The sequence below is a fragment of the Scyliorhinus torazame genome, chromosome 12 (assembly GCF_047496885.1).
Source record: "Scyliorhinus torazame isolate Kashiwa2021f chromosome 12, sScyTor2.1, whole genome shotgun sequence".
NCBI classification, from domain to species: Eukaryota; Metazoa; Chordata; class Chondrichthyes; order Carcharhiniformes; family Scyliorhinidae; genus Scyliorhinus; species Scyliorhinus torazame.
The window spans coordinates 45,597,675-45,621,672 of NC_092718.1; the positions used below are offsets into that span (position 1 = coordinate 45,597,675).

The following is a 23,998-nucleotide window of genomic DNA, read 5'->3' on the forward strand; positions in this document are numbered from 1 at the left end:
AATTTGCAAATGACAAAACTGGTTGGGAGGGTGAGCTGTGAGGAGAATGCAGAGATGCTTCAGTGTGATTTGGACAAGTTGTGAATAGGCAAATGTATGGCAGATGCAGTATAATGTGGATAAATGAGATTATCTACTTTGGTAACAAAAACAGTAAGGCAGATTATCTGAATGTCTGAAGATAGAGAGGGGAATGCATAATCTGACCTGGATGTCCTTGTATACCAGTCACTGAAAGTAGGCAGTAAAGGCGACAAATGGTATAGTGTGTGGTGACCGGACATGGCCTAGTTTTAGGCCCGGTTAAATTGGATATTTTAATGAATTGGGCACTTTAAATCAAACTGCAGTCAAACCAGAGGCAGGATGGGAATTCGGACTGGCCAGTGTCAAATACACACCCCACAGACAGACTGCCAGAACATGTCTGGACTTGCCCAGTCAATCACGCATCAGGAGATCATTGATCCTATTAACATGCACCGATTTGGTATGGGTAGCCCAGATCAAGCCACTCTCGGCGCCCAGAGCTCCCGCCTTAACCTTATATGGGAACAAGGTACGTGCAAACCACACCACTGGAGATGGACACCTGGGGTGGGCCCCCAGTATCCTGTCAAGCGGTCATCACCCAATTCATTGGGTGTTGGGACCCCTTCCCAAGACCTCATTGGCAGAAAGGCATGAAGGGAGGGGGATAAAGATAGATGCCCAAGACACATCAGGAGTGAAGACTCTCCCTGGGAGATGACCTTGGTCATCCATACAACTGACCAGCGAGACTCACCTTCGTGACGATGGACCAGGCAGACTCCAAGAATTGGATCTACCGTTTAACCAAAGCCATTTGTACAGGTAGTAAACAAATCTTGGGTATCTCTGGTATATTTGGGAGGTTAATTAAGGGTTAACTTTATTGTTGAAAAATAAAATTGTTTTATTTAGAACCTGTGTTGTCCTTTTTCTTCTCATTAATATAGACATCTGGGTAAAACTATTGAGTAAATAAATTGGTGGAAGTATCTAAAATGAACAGATACAACAGCTGGCCTTGATAGCAAGAGGGTGTGCACACAGGAGTAGGCATGTCTTGTTGCAATTATGCAGGGTCTTGGTGAGACACCTGGAATTTTTAAAACATATATTTTTATTAAAGTTTTACATTTTTAACTGCACATATGTTAAAGATAGATTAAACGGTTACAATTTACAAGTTGTTCTTTCTTGGCATTGCCCCCCCTCTCTCCCTTCTTGCACTGTTTCAGGATCTTTTCCTTGGCCCTTTACTTCACCTTGGGTGGTTGCTCGGTGTTTATCTGTGGGCAGTGCCCTCCTTCTCCCTTCCCCCTCCCTATTGCTTGGCCTCCCCTCCACTTCTTCTCTCCTCTTCCCATCCTGCTGTCAGCCAGCCTTTGAGGGTTCTTTCATGTGGTCTTGAGTTGGGCCCTCTGTTCCGTGTCGGCCACTTTCTGATCTCCCTCTTGTCGTTTCCTCTGGTCTCTTCTTCCCCACCCCGCTCTTGTCTGTTCAGTGGTCCGGGTGGCTCCAGTGCATTCCCCACGCTATCAATTGTTCGCCTCAAACAGGTCTTGGAACAAGTTAGTGACTGGCCCCCACGCTTTGTGGAAGCCATCCTGTGACCCGCAGACAGTGAACTTAATCTTTTCCGGGTGGAGAAGTTTCGATAGGTCTGCCAGCCAGTCTGCAGCTGTGAGTGGTGCCGATCGCCAGCCATGGGAGATTCTCCGGCAGGCGATTAGGGAAGCAAAGGCAATGGCATGAGCCCTCTTCCCCATATGTAGTTCTGACTGGTCAGGTATCCCGAAGACTGCCACTCTTGGGCACGGCGCCACCCTCACCCCATCACCTTAGACATTGCGTTGAAGACGGCAGTCCAAAACCCAACAAGTCTGGGGCAGGCCCAGAACATGTGGGCGTGGATGTCAGGGCCTCACTGGCACTGTTCACATTTGTCCACCACCTCCAGGAAGAACCTGTTCATTCAAGTTCTTGTCAGGTGTGCTCTGAGCTGCCTGAGGCTTAACTATTCGCAGGAGGAGGTGGAGTTGGCCCTGTTCGGTGCTTCGCTCCAGAGCCCCACCCTATTTCCATTCCCAGCTCTTCCTCCTATTTTTCCCTGGTTTCTTCAAGGTGGGGGGAGAGAACCTTTCTAAAAGTCAAGCGTATATGTCCTGCAGTTCCCCTTTCCCAGACTGTCCGCATCCAGTAAATCCTCCAACATTGTGTCTCTTGAGGTCCTTGTAGTCTCCTTGCAGAGGAATTATTTGACTTGCAGATATCGGAGTTCCTATCCATTCGGTAGTTCTATTCTCTCCATCAGTTCCTCTGACGTTGCTGGTCTGTCCCCAAACGTCAATGTCCCCACCCCCCGTCCTGTGTCCACCTCTTAAAAGAGGAGTCAAGCATGGCTGGTGGAAACCTACGGTGGACATCTCGGTCAGGCCGAAGCGCTGCCTCATCTGATTCAATGTTCTCAGGGTTGCATGACAGCAAAACTGGCGCTACACCTGGACCGATTCAGCGACCGTGGAGCGGCTAGCACCGGCAGCACGTGGAACACAATCAATTCCCATGAGAAACAGCGCGGGATTGGCCGGATGATTGACACTGGCGAGGCTGACAGGCTGCGGCCACATATACACATTACACTCCCCATGCACACTCACTCCAGCCAGCAAGATGGCACTGGTTGCGCTGGAGCACAAGTGAACCGCGCTGACGGGAATTCGCCCCACTGGAGGTGGAGAATCACCTAGGCCTCGGGGAGGACTGGGTCAGGCCCGCTAATGATATGCCAACAACGTTTACTGTACGTGCGTTCTGGGATGCATTAATGCTGCTGTCGAGGCACCGGAGAATTGCGATTTGCCGTGAAACCAATGCCTGGTACAACTTTGGCGTCAAATCTGAATCTCCACCCAATCGAGTTTCCCGGTTCTGCCGTCAGCTGATGGAGAATCCTGCCCTGTATGTTTTCAAGAAGGAGTTAGATATAGCTCTTGGGGTTTAAGGGGTCAACGATATGGTGGGAAAACAGGCACAGTTACTGAGTTGGATGATCAGCCATGGTCATAATGCATGCTCGAAAGGCTAAATGGACACCTCCTGTTCCTATTTTCAATGTTTTATATTCTAATTGGGGAGATGCAGATGCACCTCAAAAGCGTAGATCGGACTTTCTCTTCCCGCCAGTATAAAAATATCATTAGTCCAGTTACTGCTGTGGCTAAAGTGGCTACACTGCCTCTAAATCAAAATCAAGACGAGTTGCTAATCTTTTGGGCAGAAACAAAAGATGCAGTACAAAAAGAAATCTACTAATTGTGCAAACTCTTAAGATGTTTTGATGAACACATCATATAAATATCTATTTTTACATTATAGCTGAACCGCAACAAGTAGGATGACCCATGATGATCCCTGATAAATACTAAATGAGCCAGTCTCACTTGGATGGATGAGAAAGCTTTGAGGAGGAGTTGGAGGGGGATGGGGGTGAAATAGATGTTCCCAATCAGCAATCGTTCCAAAAACTAGAAAGAAAAATACAAAATCTACACAAATCGAATGCCCAGCACCCACAAAGGCATGTTAAAATTTTATTTTTTTCAAATGAAAAGGTACACTTTATCCATAAGACTATTTGGGAATTGATTTAACAATGTAATATCAACAATAAACATTTGTTGCTGAAAACCTCTTCCTTGATAATCTGAGCCTATTTTCTGCCCCCAACTAAAATTGAATGAATTAGGTAAAAGCCAGCTAAATTTCAACACAAGAGGCCAATCAGCCCATCATTCTTGTGTCAGTTCAACACCAAAGCTATGCACTCTGATCTCACGTCCCTCTTGTGTATCCTTTAATATTTTCTTTCAAATGCCTCCCTTTTAAATAACATAGTTCGTTTAACTTCAATTGGCATTGCATTCCAGTCTAACAATCCACTACGTTTCCTTCAACCTCCCTTTTTATATTTCCAATACTAATGCCAAATTTATGTCCCTATTGTTGCTGATTCACCAACTGTTGAAAATAACATTTCAGTATTTACCCCCCTGAACCCGTTAAATAATTTTGAGCGCTTTTTTAATATCCCGGTTAGTTTTCCCTAACTAAGTGAGTCTTCATTGCAATCTTTCCACAGCTCCATAATCTTTTCTATAATCAGATGCCCAAAATTCGTATTGTGATCCAACTAAGGTTTGTACAGATTCATCACCATATCCTTGGATTTATATTCAGCGTGCCTGTTCACAGATGCCAGAATTTCTCACTTATTGTCATGTTTGTTTTTTAGTGTTTCTAAATGTGTACCAATCCCACATTTAAGCCTTTGTTAACCTGCACTTGGCTTCTTCATTGAAGGTATATTTCCAATTATGTCCCTTTTCCCAAGCTCCACATTTATTGGTCATTAACTTAATTTTTCAAATGCTCCCTTAATCAGCTTCCTACATTACAACAGTGACCACATTTCTAAAGCACTGGCTGCAAAGTACTTCGGAATGCCCTAATGTTTTAAAAAGCACTATATAATCATTAGATTTTCTTTATGGCCTCTTGGGTCATACATTTTGCCTTTGCAGCTTTTTCCGCTCAGGAATTCAGAATTATTTGCTAATGTTGGTGTGCCCATGATCAACACTCGTGTGCACGTGGAGGGGGTCCTAACAGAATTCACTGAGGCATGCTTGTCAATCCACTTACTCTTACTCTCTGCTTTCTGACCTGCATGTCTATGTATGCTGAAACTTTACCCTGACCATCACAGATTTCAAACTTTGCAACAAGGTTTCTAATGTGGCACTCTATTAAAAATTCCTTGAAGTTAAAATGTATAACCCCATCTGCATTCTCTTTGCCTATACGCTTGGCAATTCCCTGGAAGAATTTGATTAATCTATTTACACCTATATCGACCATTTCAGATTAGTCCATAACCTCTGTATGATCACTGACAGTTCTCTTCCCATTGCCAGGAGGACGATTGATCAACTGTCACCTGGCCTACCCCGGCCTACCTCTCTGAATAGGTCCTTTGGCAAAATATCTTGTTCCAAAGAATGGTTTTAAAATTATGTTCAGTGCAAGTGCTATTTCATTGCCACCTCTCTGAGCCACCTGAACGATAGTCACTGGGGGATCTCTGTATGAACAGGTAAAACAATGACTTGCATTCTTGTTGCAAAACTCAGTTTATGGTTACAGATCTATAAACAGATCTGAAAATGCTTCAGGCCAAGTGATATCAGCCTGTATTCATTTGGACTATTGTCATTTCTTTGCTTAATTAACATGTGACAATTCGGTGAACAAAATGGGCACCACAAAATCAGAAGTTTAGCACAAAATAAATACGTTCCTAGTGATTTAATACACACAAGTAACATCCTGGGAAAACTCTGTACCATTCTGAAAGCTTCTGTGTCAGCAGAAGGTAGCAGCTAAAGGTTTAAAACTGACAAAACATTATCGAACGTAACGTACGCTCAGCTGCCTCAATAACTCAAAAAGTAAAAATACTGTTTTAATGTTTAATGAAAAAGCAATATTTCTAACTGTAATAATGTGCAGGTGTAGGAGGAAGAAAAGGATTCATTCAACTACAAAGCAAAGAAAATGAAATGCAGATCTATGAAGTTATTTGCAGAAAGTAGAATTTTCCTGAATGCCAATTTTCCTTTCTCAAGCTCAGATTCTTACTGTCAATTGTCTCGGGCATCAATTTTTACCTGTAGCCTTTTTGGAAATAATGAAAATTAGATGATTAGTTTACTTATTTTGCAACAGCAGATTACAAACCAGATTAGCAACCACTTCTGCTTGGATCTCTGCAGTTCATAACCACATGATCCAAATTTAAATTTCATCAATGGAAAACAGAAAACGTGCATCATTTCTCCAAACATCATGAACCTGAATCAAAAATCAATAGCCAGAATGAGAAAATAGAGGCTCAACTTGATGCCAGCTGATCACTGCGTTGTGAATATTATGAACAACCTTTCTGCACTTGACTGTAATGCTGGTTCATGAAAATGGAATAGTTGTATACTCGTCAGTTAGCATCAATTTTCAAACACAATGCAGCTCTTAATCCAGAACGACTGGAAACCCAGCTCATGACACTAAAAATATTTCAAGATTTAACACTGAAAATTGTAGGTACAAAATTAGAGGGCTGCTATTATTTGGCACTGTGATCCAAAGTATAAAATATGTGAGATTACTTTAATTCTGTGCTCATCTGTTAAATACTTTTATAATAATTCTCAAGAGTACTAGTACGGCACAGTTGTCACTATCAATTGCACTTTGTTTGATTAGTCCATGGTTTACAAGTGTTGGATTCAGCAGAAGGCATTGAAACTTAAGGGAACCAAATAAGAAATAACTTGGCTACTCATGACAAATCTGGTCGCAAGCTCTACCAATACGATTTTACTAAATTATCTTGAGCAGATAAATGCCCTGCAGAGGGGTACTGCAAAGAGGTGCGATCAATCAGGAAATGATACAGAAATACAAACTTTAGATTAGGATTTACACTGGGCTTGTACAAGCAATTGCAGTGTCACAGTAAAGGTCTAACAATGGAACACACATCCCTGCATGTACAGGCATGCTATCTGTACCGATCCAAAACCAATGACTTCAAATGTTCCAGCCAGTAACTGTGTACAGTTTTCAACGATGAAAAAAAAAAAGAATGCATTTCACCCATTTGAAAGTGCTTCAATTTTGGATTGTACTGTAGTTGAGATACTGCCATTTGGCCTCACTGCTGTGCCAGTCATCAGCAGAGCTGTTGGGTCCACAGCATTGTCGGTCTCTTGAATTTTGAAGTACACCACATAAAATATTGGGACAATAATCCCCACTAAAAGCATGATTACCACAGCATTCCACCACCGAATACCCCAGTCAGCTCCATGGTGAACATCCTTTGGAGCCAAGGGGGCGGAGTTAAATCCATTGGGGGTTTGACAATAAACCACTTCTTCTAAGCGATCTTTACATTGATCTGTAGACTGAATGATTTTCTCAATATCCTTGTCAATTTCCTCAAAATATTCACTCAACTTGTTCTCGGCCACTCCTTGGTCGGCTGCAGCATAGCCCTCTGCTACAGAGGTTCTGCTATTTGCAGAAATAGCCCGTCGCCGTTTTGCCTCTTCATGTGCTTCGGTCAATAAACTGTGCTTTTTCACAGGAATTTTGATTGTTTTTAAGGCAAAGAAGTCTTGCTCTCTAATGAGGTGGTTGACTCTTTTGAGGTCTGCGACCTAATGCAAACAAACATTTGTTTTAATCCATTGAAGTATTTTCAGAAACCTACTTACAATTTCTCAACATAAGATTTTAGATTCATTGAAAGTTTTTAGGACGGTAATTTTTTCAGCTTGGAAGCTTTGCTTGGATATTCGCAGAAGTCCTACAGTGCAGAAGGAGGCCATTCGGCCCCATTGTGTCTGCACGAACCTCTGAAAGAGCACCCCACCCAGAAACCTCCCTGCGCCATCCAACCTATACATCTCTGGACACTAAGGGGCAATTTTTGCATGGCCAGTCCACGTAACCTGCACATCTTTGGACTGTGGGAGGAAATCTCAGCACCTGGAGGAAATCCACACCAAGACGGGGAGAATGTGCAAACTCCACACAGACAGTTACCCGAGTCGGAATTGACCCTGGGTCTTTGGCGCTGTGAAGCAGCAGTGCTAGCCAGTGTGCCGCGCAATGTTAAAAGAAAATCCTATTTACTGTATGATTAAGCCTTTAAAATAGGAGAATTTTGTTTTGCTTTGGAACTTACTTTAATTCCTTTATAAAGTGGAACACTAAAGTTAACTAGAACAAGAACCAGCTAACACAGGCAGGATATCCCACTGTACTAGTAGAACGGATTTAAATAAGTAATTGTGTATTTTCACTGTTTGGTGGCATCTGAGCCTAGATTGCAGAGTTACAGATAAGCTAGTTTATGAGGGTGGAGGTTGGGAATCTGGCCAGGATAGCAGCAGAAAGTCTAGGGAGATTTCAAGTGCACAAAAAGTGTTTTGTTGAATATTTAGGTAGACAATAGAAAAGTTTGCAATTCCACCCATAAGATTCAGCAAGCATGTTTTAAAACTACAACTTTCAGCAGTCTTCATGTTTGACAGCCAGTGATGAGCCCACATTTTAATGATGGACTCTTTACAAAAAACATTGAAAGCTTGAAGCAATGTTTACCACGGGCGGCACAGTGGTTAGCATTGCTGCTTCACAGCGGCAGGGACCCAGGTTCGATTCCGCCCTTGGGTGGTTGTGTAGAGTTTACACATTTTCCCTGTGTCTGCGTGGGTTTCCTCCGGGTGCTCCGGATTCCTCCCGCAGTCCAAAGATGTGCAGGTTAAATGGATTGGCCATGCTAGAAAATTGCTCGTTAGTGTCCAAAACGTTAGCTGGGGTTACTGAGATAGGATGAGGCGTAGGCGTAGATAGTGTGCTCTTTTAGAACGTCGGTGCAGACTCGATGGGCCGAATGGCCACTGTCTGCACTGTAGGGATCCTATGATTCCTGCTCTGCTGGAAGGTACAATGTGGGCCTTGCTCTTGGGCAAATACCGCATGCACGCAGCAGGAAACGCTGGCTGAAAAAGTAATTGCATACAAGTTGATCCTATCTGTAAACAAAATCTGTGCCTGATTTTAAAATTAAGAGTCCTGGGTCCAAACCTCATTTTGGCAGAATCTACAAAAGGTACACAACACAATATCTAGGTTTTGTTTAAAACACTAGATACCCTATCATTTTCAAACTGATCAGTTTAAGACAATGTGGCAGAACCTAAAAAGATCCCCCTCCCATGCACACACATGCATTATATATCATACACATACATAAAAAGCTTTAGCCTCATTCTTTCTGACCGAATTGTATTATATTTTAATCTTCAAAAAATTACATTTTCAGTAAGCCACTATTTAACTCTTTATAATTACCATCTCAACAAGCATCAGCTCCCAGCCAGTGAACTAAATGCAAATATCTGAATACAGAATGTCATCTTGGCAGCAGTAAAAGAAATTCTGACAGCGCTTCCTGATTACTCCACAAGTACATCAGCACACTTCTCACACCAGTAGCAACAGGAGTGGTAAAGCGCACAGCAGGACCTCCCTTCCACGCTGAAGGCGGCTTGTATAGTACAAGCTGTGTCTGTGAGAAGATTATAAACTAAATATGTTTAAAAGCATCAAGGGGAAACAGCTTGCATTTATTTAGCACCTAACACTACCGGAGGATGTCCAAAGCATTTTGCAACCAATTAAGCATTTTGCAGTCACTGCTGTAACAAAGTCAATGAACACTTCCAGGGGAGATCTCTGAAACAGATAATATCCAAATTTAAAGTAAACTGAGAAGAACCATAGGAAAGAGGAATTTTGGGCTGGCTGTTCCTCAAAGTGGCAACAGGACTTCTGTTTATCACTATGGGACCCCCAGAACAATGACCCATTTTCCTGCATCATGGTCTCTTGGTGATTCCTGCTCCCAGTTACATCTAGGAAAGTGCGGGGATGGAACAAAGGAACTTAAAGGATCAGAAGGAATTGCAACATACACAGGTAAATAATGAAGGCCTGGCATTAGACGGCAAAGGTTATTTGACCCAAGAATATAACACTTTCATTGCGACTGACCTATAAAAAGGAGATTAACTTGGTTCCATGTAATCAGATTTAATAGTGTTTGTTGATTTACACTTACCGAACAGCCATATTGCAAAGCAAAAGTATTGAGGTTGTCACCGTCAACAACTTCTCGAATAAGAAACACTGTACTGTTGGATTCTTCCGCAGTAACACTGGACCACTGACACTCTCGACATCTGGGCCGCAGTTCAATGCTGTCCTTATCTTCGTCGGACGACTCATCAGATATTGCTGCATCACTCCCAAATAGATAAATTTGACCATCTTGTGAAGCGTGAACGTCTACAGGTGCCTGGAAGGATCTTGTCTGCCCAGCTTTCAGTCTCATCATACTACTGATACCTGTAAGAGAGAGAATTAAATTTTGGGTTTATTCAGGCAAGTAAATCTTGTAATCCTGAGGTGCAAGGGAGTTTCCATTCCCAGTTCTCTTCCCGCACTTAGGTGGTGCACTAAGGCAGACTTTTGTCTGTTTCCATAGCTGGTAATTCCTGGAACAGGTTGCCAGTCTGTCACCAGGGGTTCATAGCTTGAGGGGTGCCACTCCACATCAAGCGGGGCTGAACAGGTGTCACTCCCGTTCTTAATGCCAGCCATTGGCAGGTTGACACTCAACCTGTTTGGCAGTGTTATCAACACACCTTCCTTGGCCATCAAGTCCTGGGGGTGAGACTCAAACCCAAAGCTTCTAGCTCAGAGGCAGGGACACTACCCAGTGTATCACAAGAGCAAGGGAGTTTAGTTGTGTGTAATGAGGTGAACATAGGTAGTCGTCTTTGACTACAATACTGTCCATATTACAGAACTGAACAGAAACAGAGACATTTATCTTTTAAACTAATGTGAACAACAGAATTCAAGAATCAATGGGTTACAATGAGCTGGCAAAGCTTTTTCCAAATTTAATTCATAGCAGTACAGTACAGGCAAAACAAAGACCTATGGGAATGTACAATCACCATAGGGATATTCAAAGATGCTTTTGTCCCTTTTCAAACTTTGTTTATTGATTTATTGGTTCCAGAGCTGAGGGGTTTGTCCTATGAAAAGGGAATGAGCAGTTTAGGTCTATACTCTCTTGCGTTTAGAAGAATGAGAGGATATCTAATTGAGGTATACAAGATGATAAAGAGGATTGACAAAGTAGACGTCGAGCAGATGTTTCCTCTTGTGGGGCAATCTAGAATGAGAGATCATAGTTTTAGGAAAAGGGGTGGCAGATTTAAAACCGAGAAGAGGAGAAATTATTTCCCTCAAAGGGTCGTGAATTTGTGGAATTCACTACCTCAGAGTGTGGTGGATGCAAGCACATGAGTAAATTTGGGGAGGAGATAGACAGGTTTTTACTTCGTAATGGGTTGGAGGGTTCTGGAGAACGGGGAGGAAAATGGAGTTGAGATGAGATCAGCCACGATTGTACCGAATTATGAGCAGGCTCGAGGGGCTGAATTGCCTCCTCCTGCTCCCAGCTCTTTGTGTTCACATTGGGTATTTTTTGTGCTAAGTTTATTCCAATAATAGCATGCTAAATTGTCAAATCTGATTTAGTTGTACCATCTTCAAGTCTCAGCCAAGCTGGTGATCTCCTAGTGGAGTTTTTGCATATATGTGATGCATACATGTTTATTGTGAATTACTGTGCTAAACAAACTACAATTAAGCTTCTGAACATAAGAACTAGGAGCTGGAGTAGGCCATCTGGCCCCTCGAGCCCGCTCCACCATTCAATGAGATCATGGCTGATCTTTTGTGGCCACAGCTCCACTTTCCGGCCCGAACACCATAACCCTTAATCCCTTTATTCTTCAAAAAACTATCTATCTTTATCTTAGAAACATTTAATAAAGGAGCCTCTACTGCTTCACTGGGCAAGGAATTCCATAGATTCACAACCCTTTGGGTGAAGAAGTTCCTCCTAAACTCAGTCCTAAATCTACTTCTCCTTATTTTGAGGCTATGCCCCCTAGTTCTGCTTTCACCCGCCAGTGGAAACAACCTGCCCGCATCTATCCTATCTATTCCCTTCATAATTTTATATGTTTCTATAAGATCCCCCCTCATCCTTCTAAATTCCAACGAGTACAGTCCCAGTCTACTCAACCTCTCCTCATAATCCAACCCCTTCAGCTCTGGGATTAACCTAGTGAATCTCTTCTGCACACCCTCCAGTGCCAGTACGTCCTTTCTCAAGTAAGGAGACCAAAACTGAACACAATACTCCAGGTGTGGCCTCACTAACATCTTATACAATTGCAGCATAATCTCCCTAGTCTTAAACTCCATCCCTCTAGCAATGAAGGACAAAATTCCATTTGCCTTCTTAATCACCTATAAACCAACTTTTTGCGACTGTTGCACTAGCACACCCAGGCCTCTCTGCACAGCAGCATGTTTTAATATTTTATCATTTAAATAATAATCCCTTTTGCTGTTATTCCTACCAAAATGGATAACCTCACATTTGTCAACATTGTATTCCATCTGCCAGTCCCTAGCCCATTCACTTAGCCTATCCAAATCCCTCTGCAGACTTCCAGTATCCTCTGCACTTTTTGCTTTACCACTCATCTTGGTGTTGTCTGCAAACTTGGACACATTGCCCTTGGTCCCCAACTCCAAATAATCAATGTAAATTGTGAACAATTGTGGGCCCAACACTGATCCCTGAGGGACATCACTAGCTACTGATTGCCAACCAGAGAAACACCCATTAATTAAAATGTATATCCTTGCAAAACAAGGATGTGGGTTGTGGTTATCCTAGCTTGGATAAGGACAGGAAAATGAATGTTTAAGCTTCGATCTGAAGATGTGTTTACGACTTGCATGGAAAGTCCAAGCTGATGTGGTAAACCATGGAAAGATATCGGAGGACACTGGGGAGAAGTGGAGATGAGTGCAGGGAAATGGCTGGCTGCACTCAAGTGTGCAATTAACTTTTGAAAATAATGGACTGAACTGGAATAAAAGTAACCTATGAATAACTAAAATAGCCATGATGTGGAGAACGGCGTTGAACTGGGGTGAGCACAGTAAGAAGTCTTACAACACCAGGTTAAATTACCTGCAAATGCTTGCATTCAAAGTATCGTCTTGCATCTTTGACTTTGTCTATATATCTGTTTCTGGAACTTACCTCTTCATTCTCCTGAGGAAGGAGCAGTGCTCCGAAAGCTAGTGATTTGAAACAAACCCGTTGGACTTTAACCTGGTGTTGTAAGGCTTCTTACTGTAACTAAAATAGGGAATATTACAAAAACAGAGGATGGGTGAAGGTGAAGAGTGATCTTCAAAATTTCAATGTTGAAACATTAGTACAGTGATCTTGCCAGAATTTATATTGTAGTTGAACTATACATTAATACAAGTTAAAATACATATAAAAATCTCAAAAGTGTATAAGTAACTAGTGTCCAAGTTAACTAATCAGAATTAATCCTAGCAAGTGCCTCGTTCTTGAGTCCAAGCTGAAATCGGAACTCTTCAGTTTGGCTCTCTCTGACTAACTAGTTTGGCTAATCAATGTCTTTTTAATACAGGATAAGAGAAATAATTCATGTTTTGAAGTCTAAACCTAAATAGAGTTATTAGCAGTGGAAAGTCAATGGAGTAATATCACATTACTGCAGTAATAAGGTGTTACTTACAAACATTTTTTGTTTTATCAACAACATAGATTACGCACTTTTATTGTCACAGTGAAGAGTATAAAGACGGATATAGGCAGGAGAACATTTGTCACTAACACCACGATCCCAATACATGTGTTAGAGCAATTTCTCCTCATATATTGTTACACATGTTCTGCTGAACAGCCTATATTCTATAACTGTGAAGTGACACCACCTGTACCAACATAGTTACTCTTTACAGACATGTTACTCTCCGGTTTACTGGTTACCTTATGTCACCCTCTTGGATTCTACCTATGACTTGGTTCTACAATCGGTGAAGCAAAATCATCTGCAAATATATACATCAATTAAAAGCAAGTGAAAGGATAACAATAAATACCAATGGGATCAGATGTCAAAATTCTGACGTTATATTGTGCAAAGATAATGAGGTTAAAACAAAAGATGAACACTGTAGTTATATAGGCAAATGTGCACACGATAGGTGAGTCACCCAGCTATTCTTTATAATATTTCTGAGGGAGAAATGCCGCTACTTTTAAAAAAATATCGTCATGGAATCTCTAACATCTACTTTAAACACTGGATCAAATGTCTTTAGTTAAATGTCTCATTCAAAGGAAGGGATAAGCATTGGTATGGACTATGCTATTGCAAAATTAGTTTTTAAATCATACATCCAGTTATGCACGGAGTATAATTTATGACTATTATTAGACAATGACTAAACTGGTTCCTTCTAAAATGCAAATATAGAAATCTACACAGCCTATTAGAAAGCCCCGGCTGGCAAATACTGTGTAGCTTTTCTTTGTTTTTACATCCCGGGGAGTCTTTAAATGAAGTTATTGTCTATTCATAGTTTTTAAATGCTTATTTTGCAACAAAGAACATTGTACACATTGTATAATGAGCAGTACAATCCACAAGGAATAGCAAAGCTGCATTTAGGATTTGGAAATGGATGTTATATACAGCAATAACTAACATTTCTACTTGTGGGATAACGTTTCTATCAGGTTATATAATTTATTTGGGAAAGTACTACTTTCTTAGGGTAGTCCACCAGACTTGGTTCTAGTCGCAGCTCAAGAACTTTTCACCAAATGGGAAGAGTTTACATAACTAACTTATTCAGACTGCAATAACAGCAACTTGCATTTATATAGCAACTTTAACACAGATAAATGGAACTTCCGGGTGCGGCGATGACCAGCTGAGTCGCACGTTTCGGCAGCTCCCTGTGAAACGGACTTTTGGGCTCTTGATAGGAGCCCCAACGGCAATTTTAACGGCTGAAAACACCGTGCGGTAAACCAGAAGGGTGTTCCCCCTGGACACGGATGGAAAAAGGAGAGGAAAGTGGCCGGATTGCAGCGGATCCTTTGGAACAACGGCAAGGAAGGCAAGCAGAAACCAAGATGGCGTCGGAAGGTGGCAGTTTCATATGGGGCCCTGAACAACAAGAGTTTTTGAAACGCTGCGTGGAGGAGATAAAAAAGGAAATGAAGAAAGAGTTGTTGGCCCCGATATTACAGGCGTTTGAAGGGCTGAAAGAGGAACAAAAGACCCAGGAGCAGGAGCTTCGGGTCGTGAAGGCGAAAGCAGCAGAGAATGAAAACGACATACAGGGCCTGGTGGTGAAGTCGGAGATACAGGAGGCACACCAGAAACGATCTGTGGAGAGGTTGGAGGCACTGGAAAATAACGCAAGGAGGAACAACTTGAGGATTCTTGGCCTTCCTGAAGGTGTGGAGGGGGCGGACGTCGGGGCATATGTGAGCACGATGCTGCACTCGTTAATGGGAGTGGAGGCCCCGACGGGTCCGTTGGAGGTGGAGGGAGCATACCGAGTTATGGTGCGAGGACCGAGAGCAGGAGAAGCTCCCAGAGCCATAGTGGTGAGATTTCTCCGTTTTAAGGATAGAGAAATGGTCCTTAGATGGGCGAAGAAAACTCGGTGTAGTAAATGGGAGAACGCGGTGATCCGCGTCTATCAAGATTGGAGTGCGGAGGTGGCGAGAAGGAGGGCGAGCTTTAATCGGGCCAAAGCGGTACTTCACAAAAAAAAGATAACGTTTGGAATGCTGCAACCGGCAAGACTGTGGGTCACATATCAAGGGAGGCACCACTACTTTGAGACGGCGGATGAAGCGTGGACTTTTATTGTAGAAGAAAAATTGGAATGATTGGACTACGAAAATGAACGTTTGGACAAAGTGGTGGGACGAGTGGGGGGGGGGGGGGGGGCGAAGAGGGATTGTATGATCAATCCTGCGGTATGGTAACTTTTCTTTCTCCCACAGGTGGTGATGGGGAGAGGTGGGGAGGGAGAGGAGATGGGGCGTTGGCCATGGGAGGCGGGGCCGAGGGAGAGGCGCGGGCTTGGTTCCCGCGCTATGATAATTATGGCGGGAATAGAGAAGCAGGAAGGAGGGGGCACCGCACGGGGCGAGCCGTGATCACGGGGGGAAGCCGAGGTCAGCCAGAGTTTGCTGACTTCTGGGAGCAACATGGGGGGAGTAATTACGCTAGCGGGGGGTCTAGCGGGGGGGGGGGGGGAGAGGGGGGAATTACTGGGTTGCTGCTGCTGGGGAAAGGGGGGAGTGGGTGCGGGAAAGGATGGGCGGGGGGGCACCGTCTGGGAGAAATACAGCCGCGTGGGAACTGGGCGAGAAGCTGGAAAAAGATGATGGCTAACCGGCAAGGGGGGGGGGTGGGAAGCCCCCCAACTCGGCTGATCACGTGGAACGTGAGGGGGCTTAACGGGCCGATAAAGAGGGCACGAGTACTCGCACACCTTAAGAAACTTAAAGCAGATGTGGTCATGTTACAGGAAACGCACCTGAAACTGATAGATCAGGTTAGGTTGCGCAAAGGATGGGTAGGGCAGGTGTTCCATTCGGGGCTGGATGCGAAAAACAGGGGGGTGGCTATATTAGTGGGGAAGCGGGTAATGTTCGAGGCAAAGACTATAGTGGCGGATAACGGGGGCAGATACGTGATGGTGAGTGGCAAATTACAGGGAGAGATGGTGGTGTTGGTAAACGTGTATGCCCCGAATTGGGACGATGCCAATTTTATGAGGCGAATGCTAGGACGCATCCCAGACCTAGAGACCGGAAAGCTGATAATGGGGGGAGACTTTAACACGGTGTTGGAACCAAGGCTGGATAGGTCGAAGTCCAGGACTGGTAGGAGGCCGGCAGCAGCCAAGGTGCTTAAGGATTTTATGGAGCAGATGGGAGGGGTGGACCCGTGGAGATTCAGTAGACCTAGGAGTAAGGAGTTCTCGTTTTTCTCCTATGTCCATAAAGTCTATTCACGCATAGACTTTTTTGTGTTGGGTAGGGCATTGATCCCGAGGGTGAGGGGAACGGAATATACGGCTATAGCCATTTCGGATCATGCCCCACACTGGGTAGACTTGGAGATAGGGGAGGAAACAAGAGGGCGTCCACCCTGGAGAATGGATATGGGACTAATGGCGGATGAGGGGGTGTGCTTAAGGGTGAGGGGATGCATTGAAAAGTACTTGGAACTCAATGACAATGGGGAGGTTCAGGTGGGAGTGGTCTGGGAGGCGTTGAAGGCGGTGGTTAGGGGGGAGCTGATATCAATAAGGACACATAAAGGGAAGCAGGAGAGTAAGGAACGGGAGCGGTTGTTGCAAGAACTTTTGAGGGTGGACAGACAGTATGCGGAAGCACCGGAGGAGGGACTGTATAGGGAAAGGCAAAGGCTGCATGTGGAATTTGACTTGCTGACCACAGGCACTGCAGAGGCACAATGGAGGAAGGCGCAGGGTGTACAGTATGAATATGGAGAGAAGGCGAGCAGATTGCTGGCACACCAATTGAGGAAAAGGGGAGCAGCGAGGGAAATAGGGGGGGTGAGAGACGAAGATGGAGAGACGGAGCGGGGAGCGGAGAGAGTGAATGAAGTGTTCAAGACATTTTATAAAAAATTGTATGAAGCTCAACCCCCGGATGGGAGGGAGAGAATGATGGAGTTTTTGGATCGGCTGGAAATTCCAAGGTGGAAGAGCAGGAAAGGATGGGATTGTGAGCACAGATCACGGTAGAAGAAGTGGTGAAAGGAATTAGGAACATGCAGACGGGAAAGGCCCCGGGACCGGACGGATTCCCAGTTGAATTTTACAGAAAATATTTGGACTTGCTCGCCCCGCTACTGACGAGGACCTTCAACGAGGCAAAGGAAAGGGGACAACTGCCCCCGACTATGTCAGAAGCAACGATATCGCTTCTTTTAAAGAAGGAAAAGGATCCGCTACAATGCGGGTCCTACAGACCAATCTCCCTCCTCAATGTAGATGCCAAGGTCTTGGCCAAGGTAATGGCAATGAGAATAGAGGAATGTGTCCCGGGGGTGGTTCATGAGGACCAAACTGGGTTTGTGAAGGGGAGACAGCTGAACACGAACATACGGAGGTTGTTAGGCGTAATGATGATGGCCCCACCAGAGGGTGAAACGGAGATAGTAGTGGCGATGGATGCCGAGAAAGCATTTGATAGAGTGGAGTGGGATTATCTGTGGGAGGTGTTGAGGAGATTTGGGTTCGGAGAGGGGTATGTTAGATGGGTGCAGCTGTTGTATAGGGCCCCAGTGGCGAGTGTGGTCACGAATGGACGGGGATCGGCATATTTTCGGCTCCACAGAGGGACAAGGCAGGGATGTCCTCTGTCCCCATTACTGTTTGCACTGGCGATTGAGCCCCTGGCGATAGCGCTGAGAGGTTCCAAGGGATGGAGGGGAATACTTAGGGGAGGAGAAGAACACCGGGTATCTTTATATGCGGATGATCTGCTACTATATGTGGCGGATCCAGCGGAGGGGATGCCAGAAATAATGCGGATACTTGGGGAGTTTGGGGATTTTTCAGGGTATAAATTGAACATGGGAAAGAGTGAGCTGTTTGTGGTGCATCCAGGGGAGCAGAGTAGAGAAATAGAAGACCTACCGTTGAGGAAGGTAACAAGAGACTTTCGTTACCTGGGGATCCAGATAGCTAAGAATTGGGGCACATTGCACAGGCTAAATTTGACGCGGTTGGTGGAACAGATGGAGGAATATTTCAAGAGATGGGACATGGTAGCATTGTCAATGGCAGGGAGGGTGCAGGCAGTTAAAGATGGTGGTCCTCCCGAGATTCCTTTTCGTGTTCAGTGTCTCCCGGTGGTGATCACGAAGGCTTTTTTCAAAAGGATAGAAAAGAGTATTATGGGTTTATGTTTGGGCGGGAAGACTCCGAGAGTGAGGAAGGGATTCTTACAGCGTAGTAGGGATAGGGGGGGGCTGGCATTACCGAGCCTAAGTGAGTATTATTGGGCCGCTAATATTTCAATGGTGAGTAAGTGGATGGGAGAGGAGGAAGGAGCGGCGTGGAAGAGATTAGAGAGGGCGTCCTGTAGGGGGACCAGCCTGCAGGCTATGGTGACAGCCCCATTGCCGTTCTCACCAAGGAACTATACCACGAGTCCGGTGGTGGTAGCTACACTGAAGATTTGGGGACAGTGGAGACGACATAGGGGAAAGACCGGAGCACTGGGGGGGTCCCCGATAAGAAACAACCATAGGTTTGCCCCGGGGGGAATGGATGGGGGATATGGAATGTGGCAAAGAGCAGGTATAACGCAATTGAAAGATCTATTTGTGGATGGGAAGTTTGCGAGTCTGGAGCGCTGACCGAGAAATATGGGTTGCCCCAAGGGAATGCATTCAGGTACATGCAATTGAGGGCTTTTGCGAGGCAGCAGGTGAGGGAATTCCCGCAGCTCCCGACACAAGAGGTGCAGGACAGAGTCATCTCAAAGAAATTGGGTGGGGGACGGTAAGGGTGTCGGATATATATAGGAAATGAGAGACGAAGGGGAGACTATGATGGACGAACTAAAAGGGAAATGGGAAGAAGAGCTAGGGGAGGAGATTGAGGAGGGGATGTGGGCAGATGCCCTAAACAGGGTAAACTCGTCGTCCTCGGTGCGCCAGGCTAAGCCTGATTCAGTTTAAGGTATTACACAGGGCACATATGACTGGAACACGGCTCAGTAAATTTTTTGGGGTGGAGGATAGGTGTGCGAGGTGCTCGAGAAGCCAGCGAATCATACCCATATGTTTTGGTCATGCCCGGCACTACAGGGGTTTTGGATGGGGGTGACAAAGGTGCTTTCGAAAGTAGTAGGAGTCCGGGTCGAACCAAGCTGGGGGTTGGCTATATTTGGGGTTGCACAAGAGCCGGGAGTGCAGGAGGCGAAAGAGGCCAATGTTTTGGCCTTTGCGTCCCTAGTAGCCCGGCGCAGAATATTGCTAATGTGGAAAGAAGCCAAGCCCCCGGGGGTGGAGACCTGGATAAATGATATGGCGGGGTTCATAAAGTTAGAGCGGATTAAGTTCGTCCTAAGGGGGTCGGCTCAAGGGTTTACAAGGCGGTGGCAACCGTTCGTCGAATATCTTGCGGAAAGATAGATAGGGGAGAACAAAGAAGGCAGCAGCAGCAGCCCAGAACTTGGGGGGTGGGGGGTGGGGGGGGGGGGGGGGGGTGTGGCCTGAGACAAGGCAGTTGCCAATTAGGGCTAGTTTTTTTTATTTTTGTTATTTAATATTTATTTATTTGTTGTTGTTTTCTTTTGTTCTTGTTTAAATAAAAAAGGTCATTATTATCTGTATTGTTATAATGTTGTGTAAAGGATGCACAATGTACTGTGTTGGTTGACCAAAAATTTTCAATAAAATATTATTTAAAAAAAAACACAGATAAATGTCCAAGGCATTTCATCGAGGCATGGGGAAAAAGGCAGCAAACCAAAGGTGGGGGGGACTGAGGGAGTTTCTCGCAGCTTGATTAAAGAGGTGGGTTTTGAAGAGGATCAGGTGTCTCTGCTAACAATAGGTGGATAGAAGGCTATATTTAACAGGATATCTTGTTGGAGGGAGGGGGTGCAGTATTATGGAAGGGGATGATGTCTTAACAAGTTACAGTTTTAGAGAAGAGCGAGGCCATGGAGCAATTTAAGCACAATAAAAATTTTGAATTTGAGGTACCAGGCAATAAATAGTCAACATAAATAAACGTGAATGGGAATGTCAGACCAATGGAACTTGGGTAAAGAGGGATGGCATGGCCCCCGTGAGTTTGGAACTTGCCGCTGAATAGCATATATGGGGTAATACGGAATTCTTTATATAGTGGTGTATATATGAAATCAGCTAATTGCTCGTTTGTTTGGTGTAGACGTTCAGAAATGTTGAAACTCATGGGGGCCAACCCCCTTTAGCCTATGACCAAGATGATTTAATGCTAAGTTTTGCATAAAATGTAATGGACATCTTTCAGAGAAAGTTGGGGTTGAGGGTGTTGATTAAAGAGACCACTTTGTTAACAGAAATAAATTCTTTGAAATCTAATCCTCATTTCTAAATCGCTGTCAGCAGTTGGTTGGCATAAACATCTTCACGTAAAACAATTACACAAGAGCCTTCTTGAATAAGCTACACCCAGATACGTATTTATTAAAGTGTCTCGTAGCACAGCCAAAATCAACCAGGTGCTGACAGCAAATAAGAAATCACGTATCTTTTTAAAAATAAGTTTATAGCGTCCAATTCATTTTTGCCAATTAAGGGGCAATTTAGTGTGGCCAATCCACGTACCCTGCACATCTTTGGGTTGTGGAGGCGAAATCCACGCAAACACGGGAGAATGTGCAAACTCCACACGGACAGTGACAAGTTGTTCTTGAAACGGTCTCTCTCCAAAAGTCTCCACACAGATAAGCAAGAAACCTAGTCTTACATTTATTTCTAAGTGGCAATTGAGCTGTATTGGTGCTGATTGGTTGGAATATTTACAGTGAAGGTGTAAGGAAGTTTTTCCTTTTAACTTATAAAATAGTTACAATTATTTGAGGTCAGTGTGGTTAATTCTATGTTTAAATTAAAGTTTGTTTAATATAAAAAGTTGCCTGTTGGTCGGAGTCATCACTTCTGTGGTGAAGTATCCTTTCCTCACAGTTTTACAGATTTGTAAAAAAGTGACTGATATCTTAACGAATGTGGGGTCTAGTCCGCGGTGTTAACATCCTAATGTTATTAATCTTGAGAGTGGTGTTGTTGTGTGGCAATCGCTACTTTGCAGAGGCTAATTGCTTACTCACCAACACTTCCTCTTTACCTCCCCCTGGACCATGATCCCATACCTGAACATCAAGCCATCACCTCCGAATTTAACATCAATCTCCTTTCCTCTGGAGATCTTCCCTTTTACAGCCTCCAACTCTTGAACAGTATGTACCTCCTTTCCAAAATGCACAAACCACCTGCCTTGATAGGCCTATTGTTTCAGCAGTTTCTGCCCCACTGAACTGACTTCTTTCTTCTCAACTCTGTTTTTTCTTCCCCTTGCCCAGTCTCTTCCTACCTACATCTGTGACTCTTCTGATGCTCTCAGGCACTGTGACAATTTCTAATTTCCTGGTCCTAACTGTCTCTTGTTTACCAAGGATGCCCAATCTCTCTATCATTATATGTCCAACAGGACATTGAGAGTTTGCTGCTTCTTCTCTGACAAAGGCCCCACCAGTACCCATCCATCACCACCCTCCTCCACCTGGCTTGAACTAGTTCCCACATTGAATAACTTCTCTTTTAACTCCATTCACTTCCTCTAAATAAAAAGTGTCGTTACGGGTACCTGCATGGATCCTAGTTATGCTGGTGTATTTTTCTGGGGTATGTGGAACATTCCCTGATTCTAATGCTAATCAGGTCTCCTCCCTCATCACTTTCTTTCAGTTCATAGATGACTGCATTGATGCCTTTTCCTGTTTTTGCCCTGAACTGGAAACTTTCATCAGCATTACTTCCAATGTCCCCCCTTCTCTCACCTTCACATAGTTCATCTCGGACCCTCCCCTTCTGACTTCTCAGCCTCTCCCGGAAATGGAGACCATCAATGAATATTCATTATAAGCCCAGAGTCACACAGATACCTTGACTACACTTCATCACATCCTGCTTCCTTTAAGGATTCTATTCCATTTTCCCAGTTGCTGTCACATCTGTTCTGATGATGCAATGCAACCTCCATACCAGCACTTCTGATGTGACTTCCTTTTTTCCTCAATTGAGGATTCCCCCCAACTATGGCTGACGGGGCCCTTGACTCTGTCTGGCCTATTTCCCTCACTTTTGCTCTCACCCTCCCAAAACCATGATCGGCACCATCTTACCAGTCTCCGCATTCAACAGGTTATCCTCTGCCATCACCTACGTGGCATTACCACCAAACACATCTTCCCCTTGCCCTCCTCTTCAGCATTCTGAAGGGACCATTTCCCTTCTCATGACACATTTCCATGCAAAGGACAGGAGATGCAGCACTTGCCTTTTACCTGCTCCCTCCTAATCCTGACCAAGTTCCCAAACACACCTGAGTGAATGCATGCATTTCTTTAAATTTAGGAATAGCGTGTTTGCCGCTCATAATGTTGTCCACTCCACTTTGGACAAACCAAGTGTTAATTAGGTGACTGCTTTGTGGTACAGCCCCATTCAGTCTGCGATTATTTTCTTCAGCTTCTGATTTTGTGTCACTTTAATTCTCCACCTTGTTCTCACCTTGACCCCTCAGTCCTTGACGCCCTGCTGTTTTCCAATGAAGTTCAACGCAAGCTCGAACAGCACCACCTCATCTTTTGATTAGGCACTTTACAGCCTTCAGGACTCAGCACTGAGATCAACAATTCAGACTCTGCCCCTCATCTGTTTCCCTTTCCTTTGCAGGTTTCAGTTTTACTCTCATTTTTCGCTTGCTTATTCTTTGAGCAGCAATTCACCACTCTGATATTTTCACTTCCTTTAGACATTTAATTTATTTTGTCTTCCACCCTAGCTTTCCCCCTTGTTCTTTTTTCCACTTTCTCGCCCTTTCATTTACTTACATTTCGAGCATTTCCCAGACTTGATGCAGGGTGCCAGACTTGAAACATAACCTGATTTCTCTCTTCACAGATGATGTCCGAGCTGTTAAGCATTTCCAACATCCACCAGCATCCACTTTTACATTATATATTCCATTGGTGATTTTTCACTCCAATGTGGCTTCTTATTCCATGACTAGCAGATAACAGCAATCGTCTCGGCAAGCTTTATGCAAGATCCAGGATTTAGTAATAACTCCATTGGCATTAACAAAAAAAATCCCAACTGATTTGAATTGTAATGTTGGGGAGTTCTTGCTATCAGGATTCTTTTAATGCAGACTTTGCCTGCTAGTTCCAGGTGTCTATAATGTTAAAAACAGTTTCTGTAACCCAGCAAGGGGCTCAGTTCAGTTTTAGCTGCAAATCAGTCATTTGGCTCATTTCTTTCATTTCCAACATCTATACTAAACCAACTGCAGGCATTTTCTTTGATAATACCTGCAAATTTCTTGTTTACAAACCTGCCCACACATCTATATTGTTAGCAAAGGAAACAGCATATTCTAAGTATTAGCCAGTGCTTTGCTTGATCTTAGAGAAATGCAGTGTTAGACTCCGTCGAAGGGGCAGCTTCATACTGACAGAAAATGGCCAAACATAGAGCAGATCAGTCAGCATCTCTGAAGAATAGAATCA

General features: G+C 44.1%; 1 protein-coding gene across 1 annotated transcript in view; it reads right to left on the reverse strand.

Annotated features, from left to right (window-relative positions):
- Positions 1–3,607: 3,607 nt before the first annotated feature.
- Positions 3,608–23,998, reverse strand: part of lysmd4 (LysM, putative peptidoglycan-binding, domain containing 4) — a 58,730-nt gene continuing 38,339 nt past the window's right edge. The window contains exons 2-3 of the mRNA XM_072470799.1: positions 9,782–10,068; positions 3,608–7,310 (exon numbers count right to left, since the gene is read on the reverse strand). Coding sequence (XP_072326900.1) covers positions 6,741–7,310; positions 9,782–10,057 — 846 coding nt within the window. The 5' untranslated portion in view covers positions 10,058–10,068 and the 3' untranslated portion in view covers positions 3,608–6,740. The remainder of the gene's footprint in view (positions 7,311–9,781; positions 10,069–23,998) is intronic.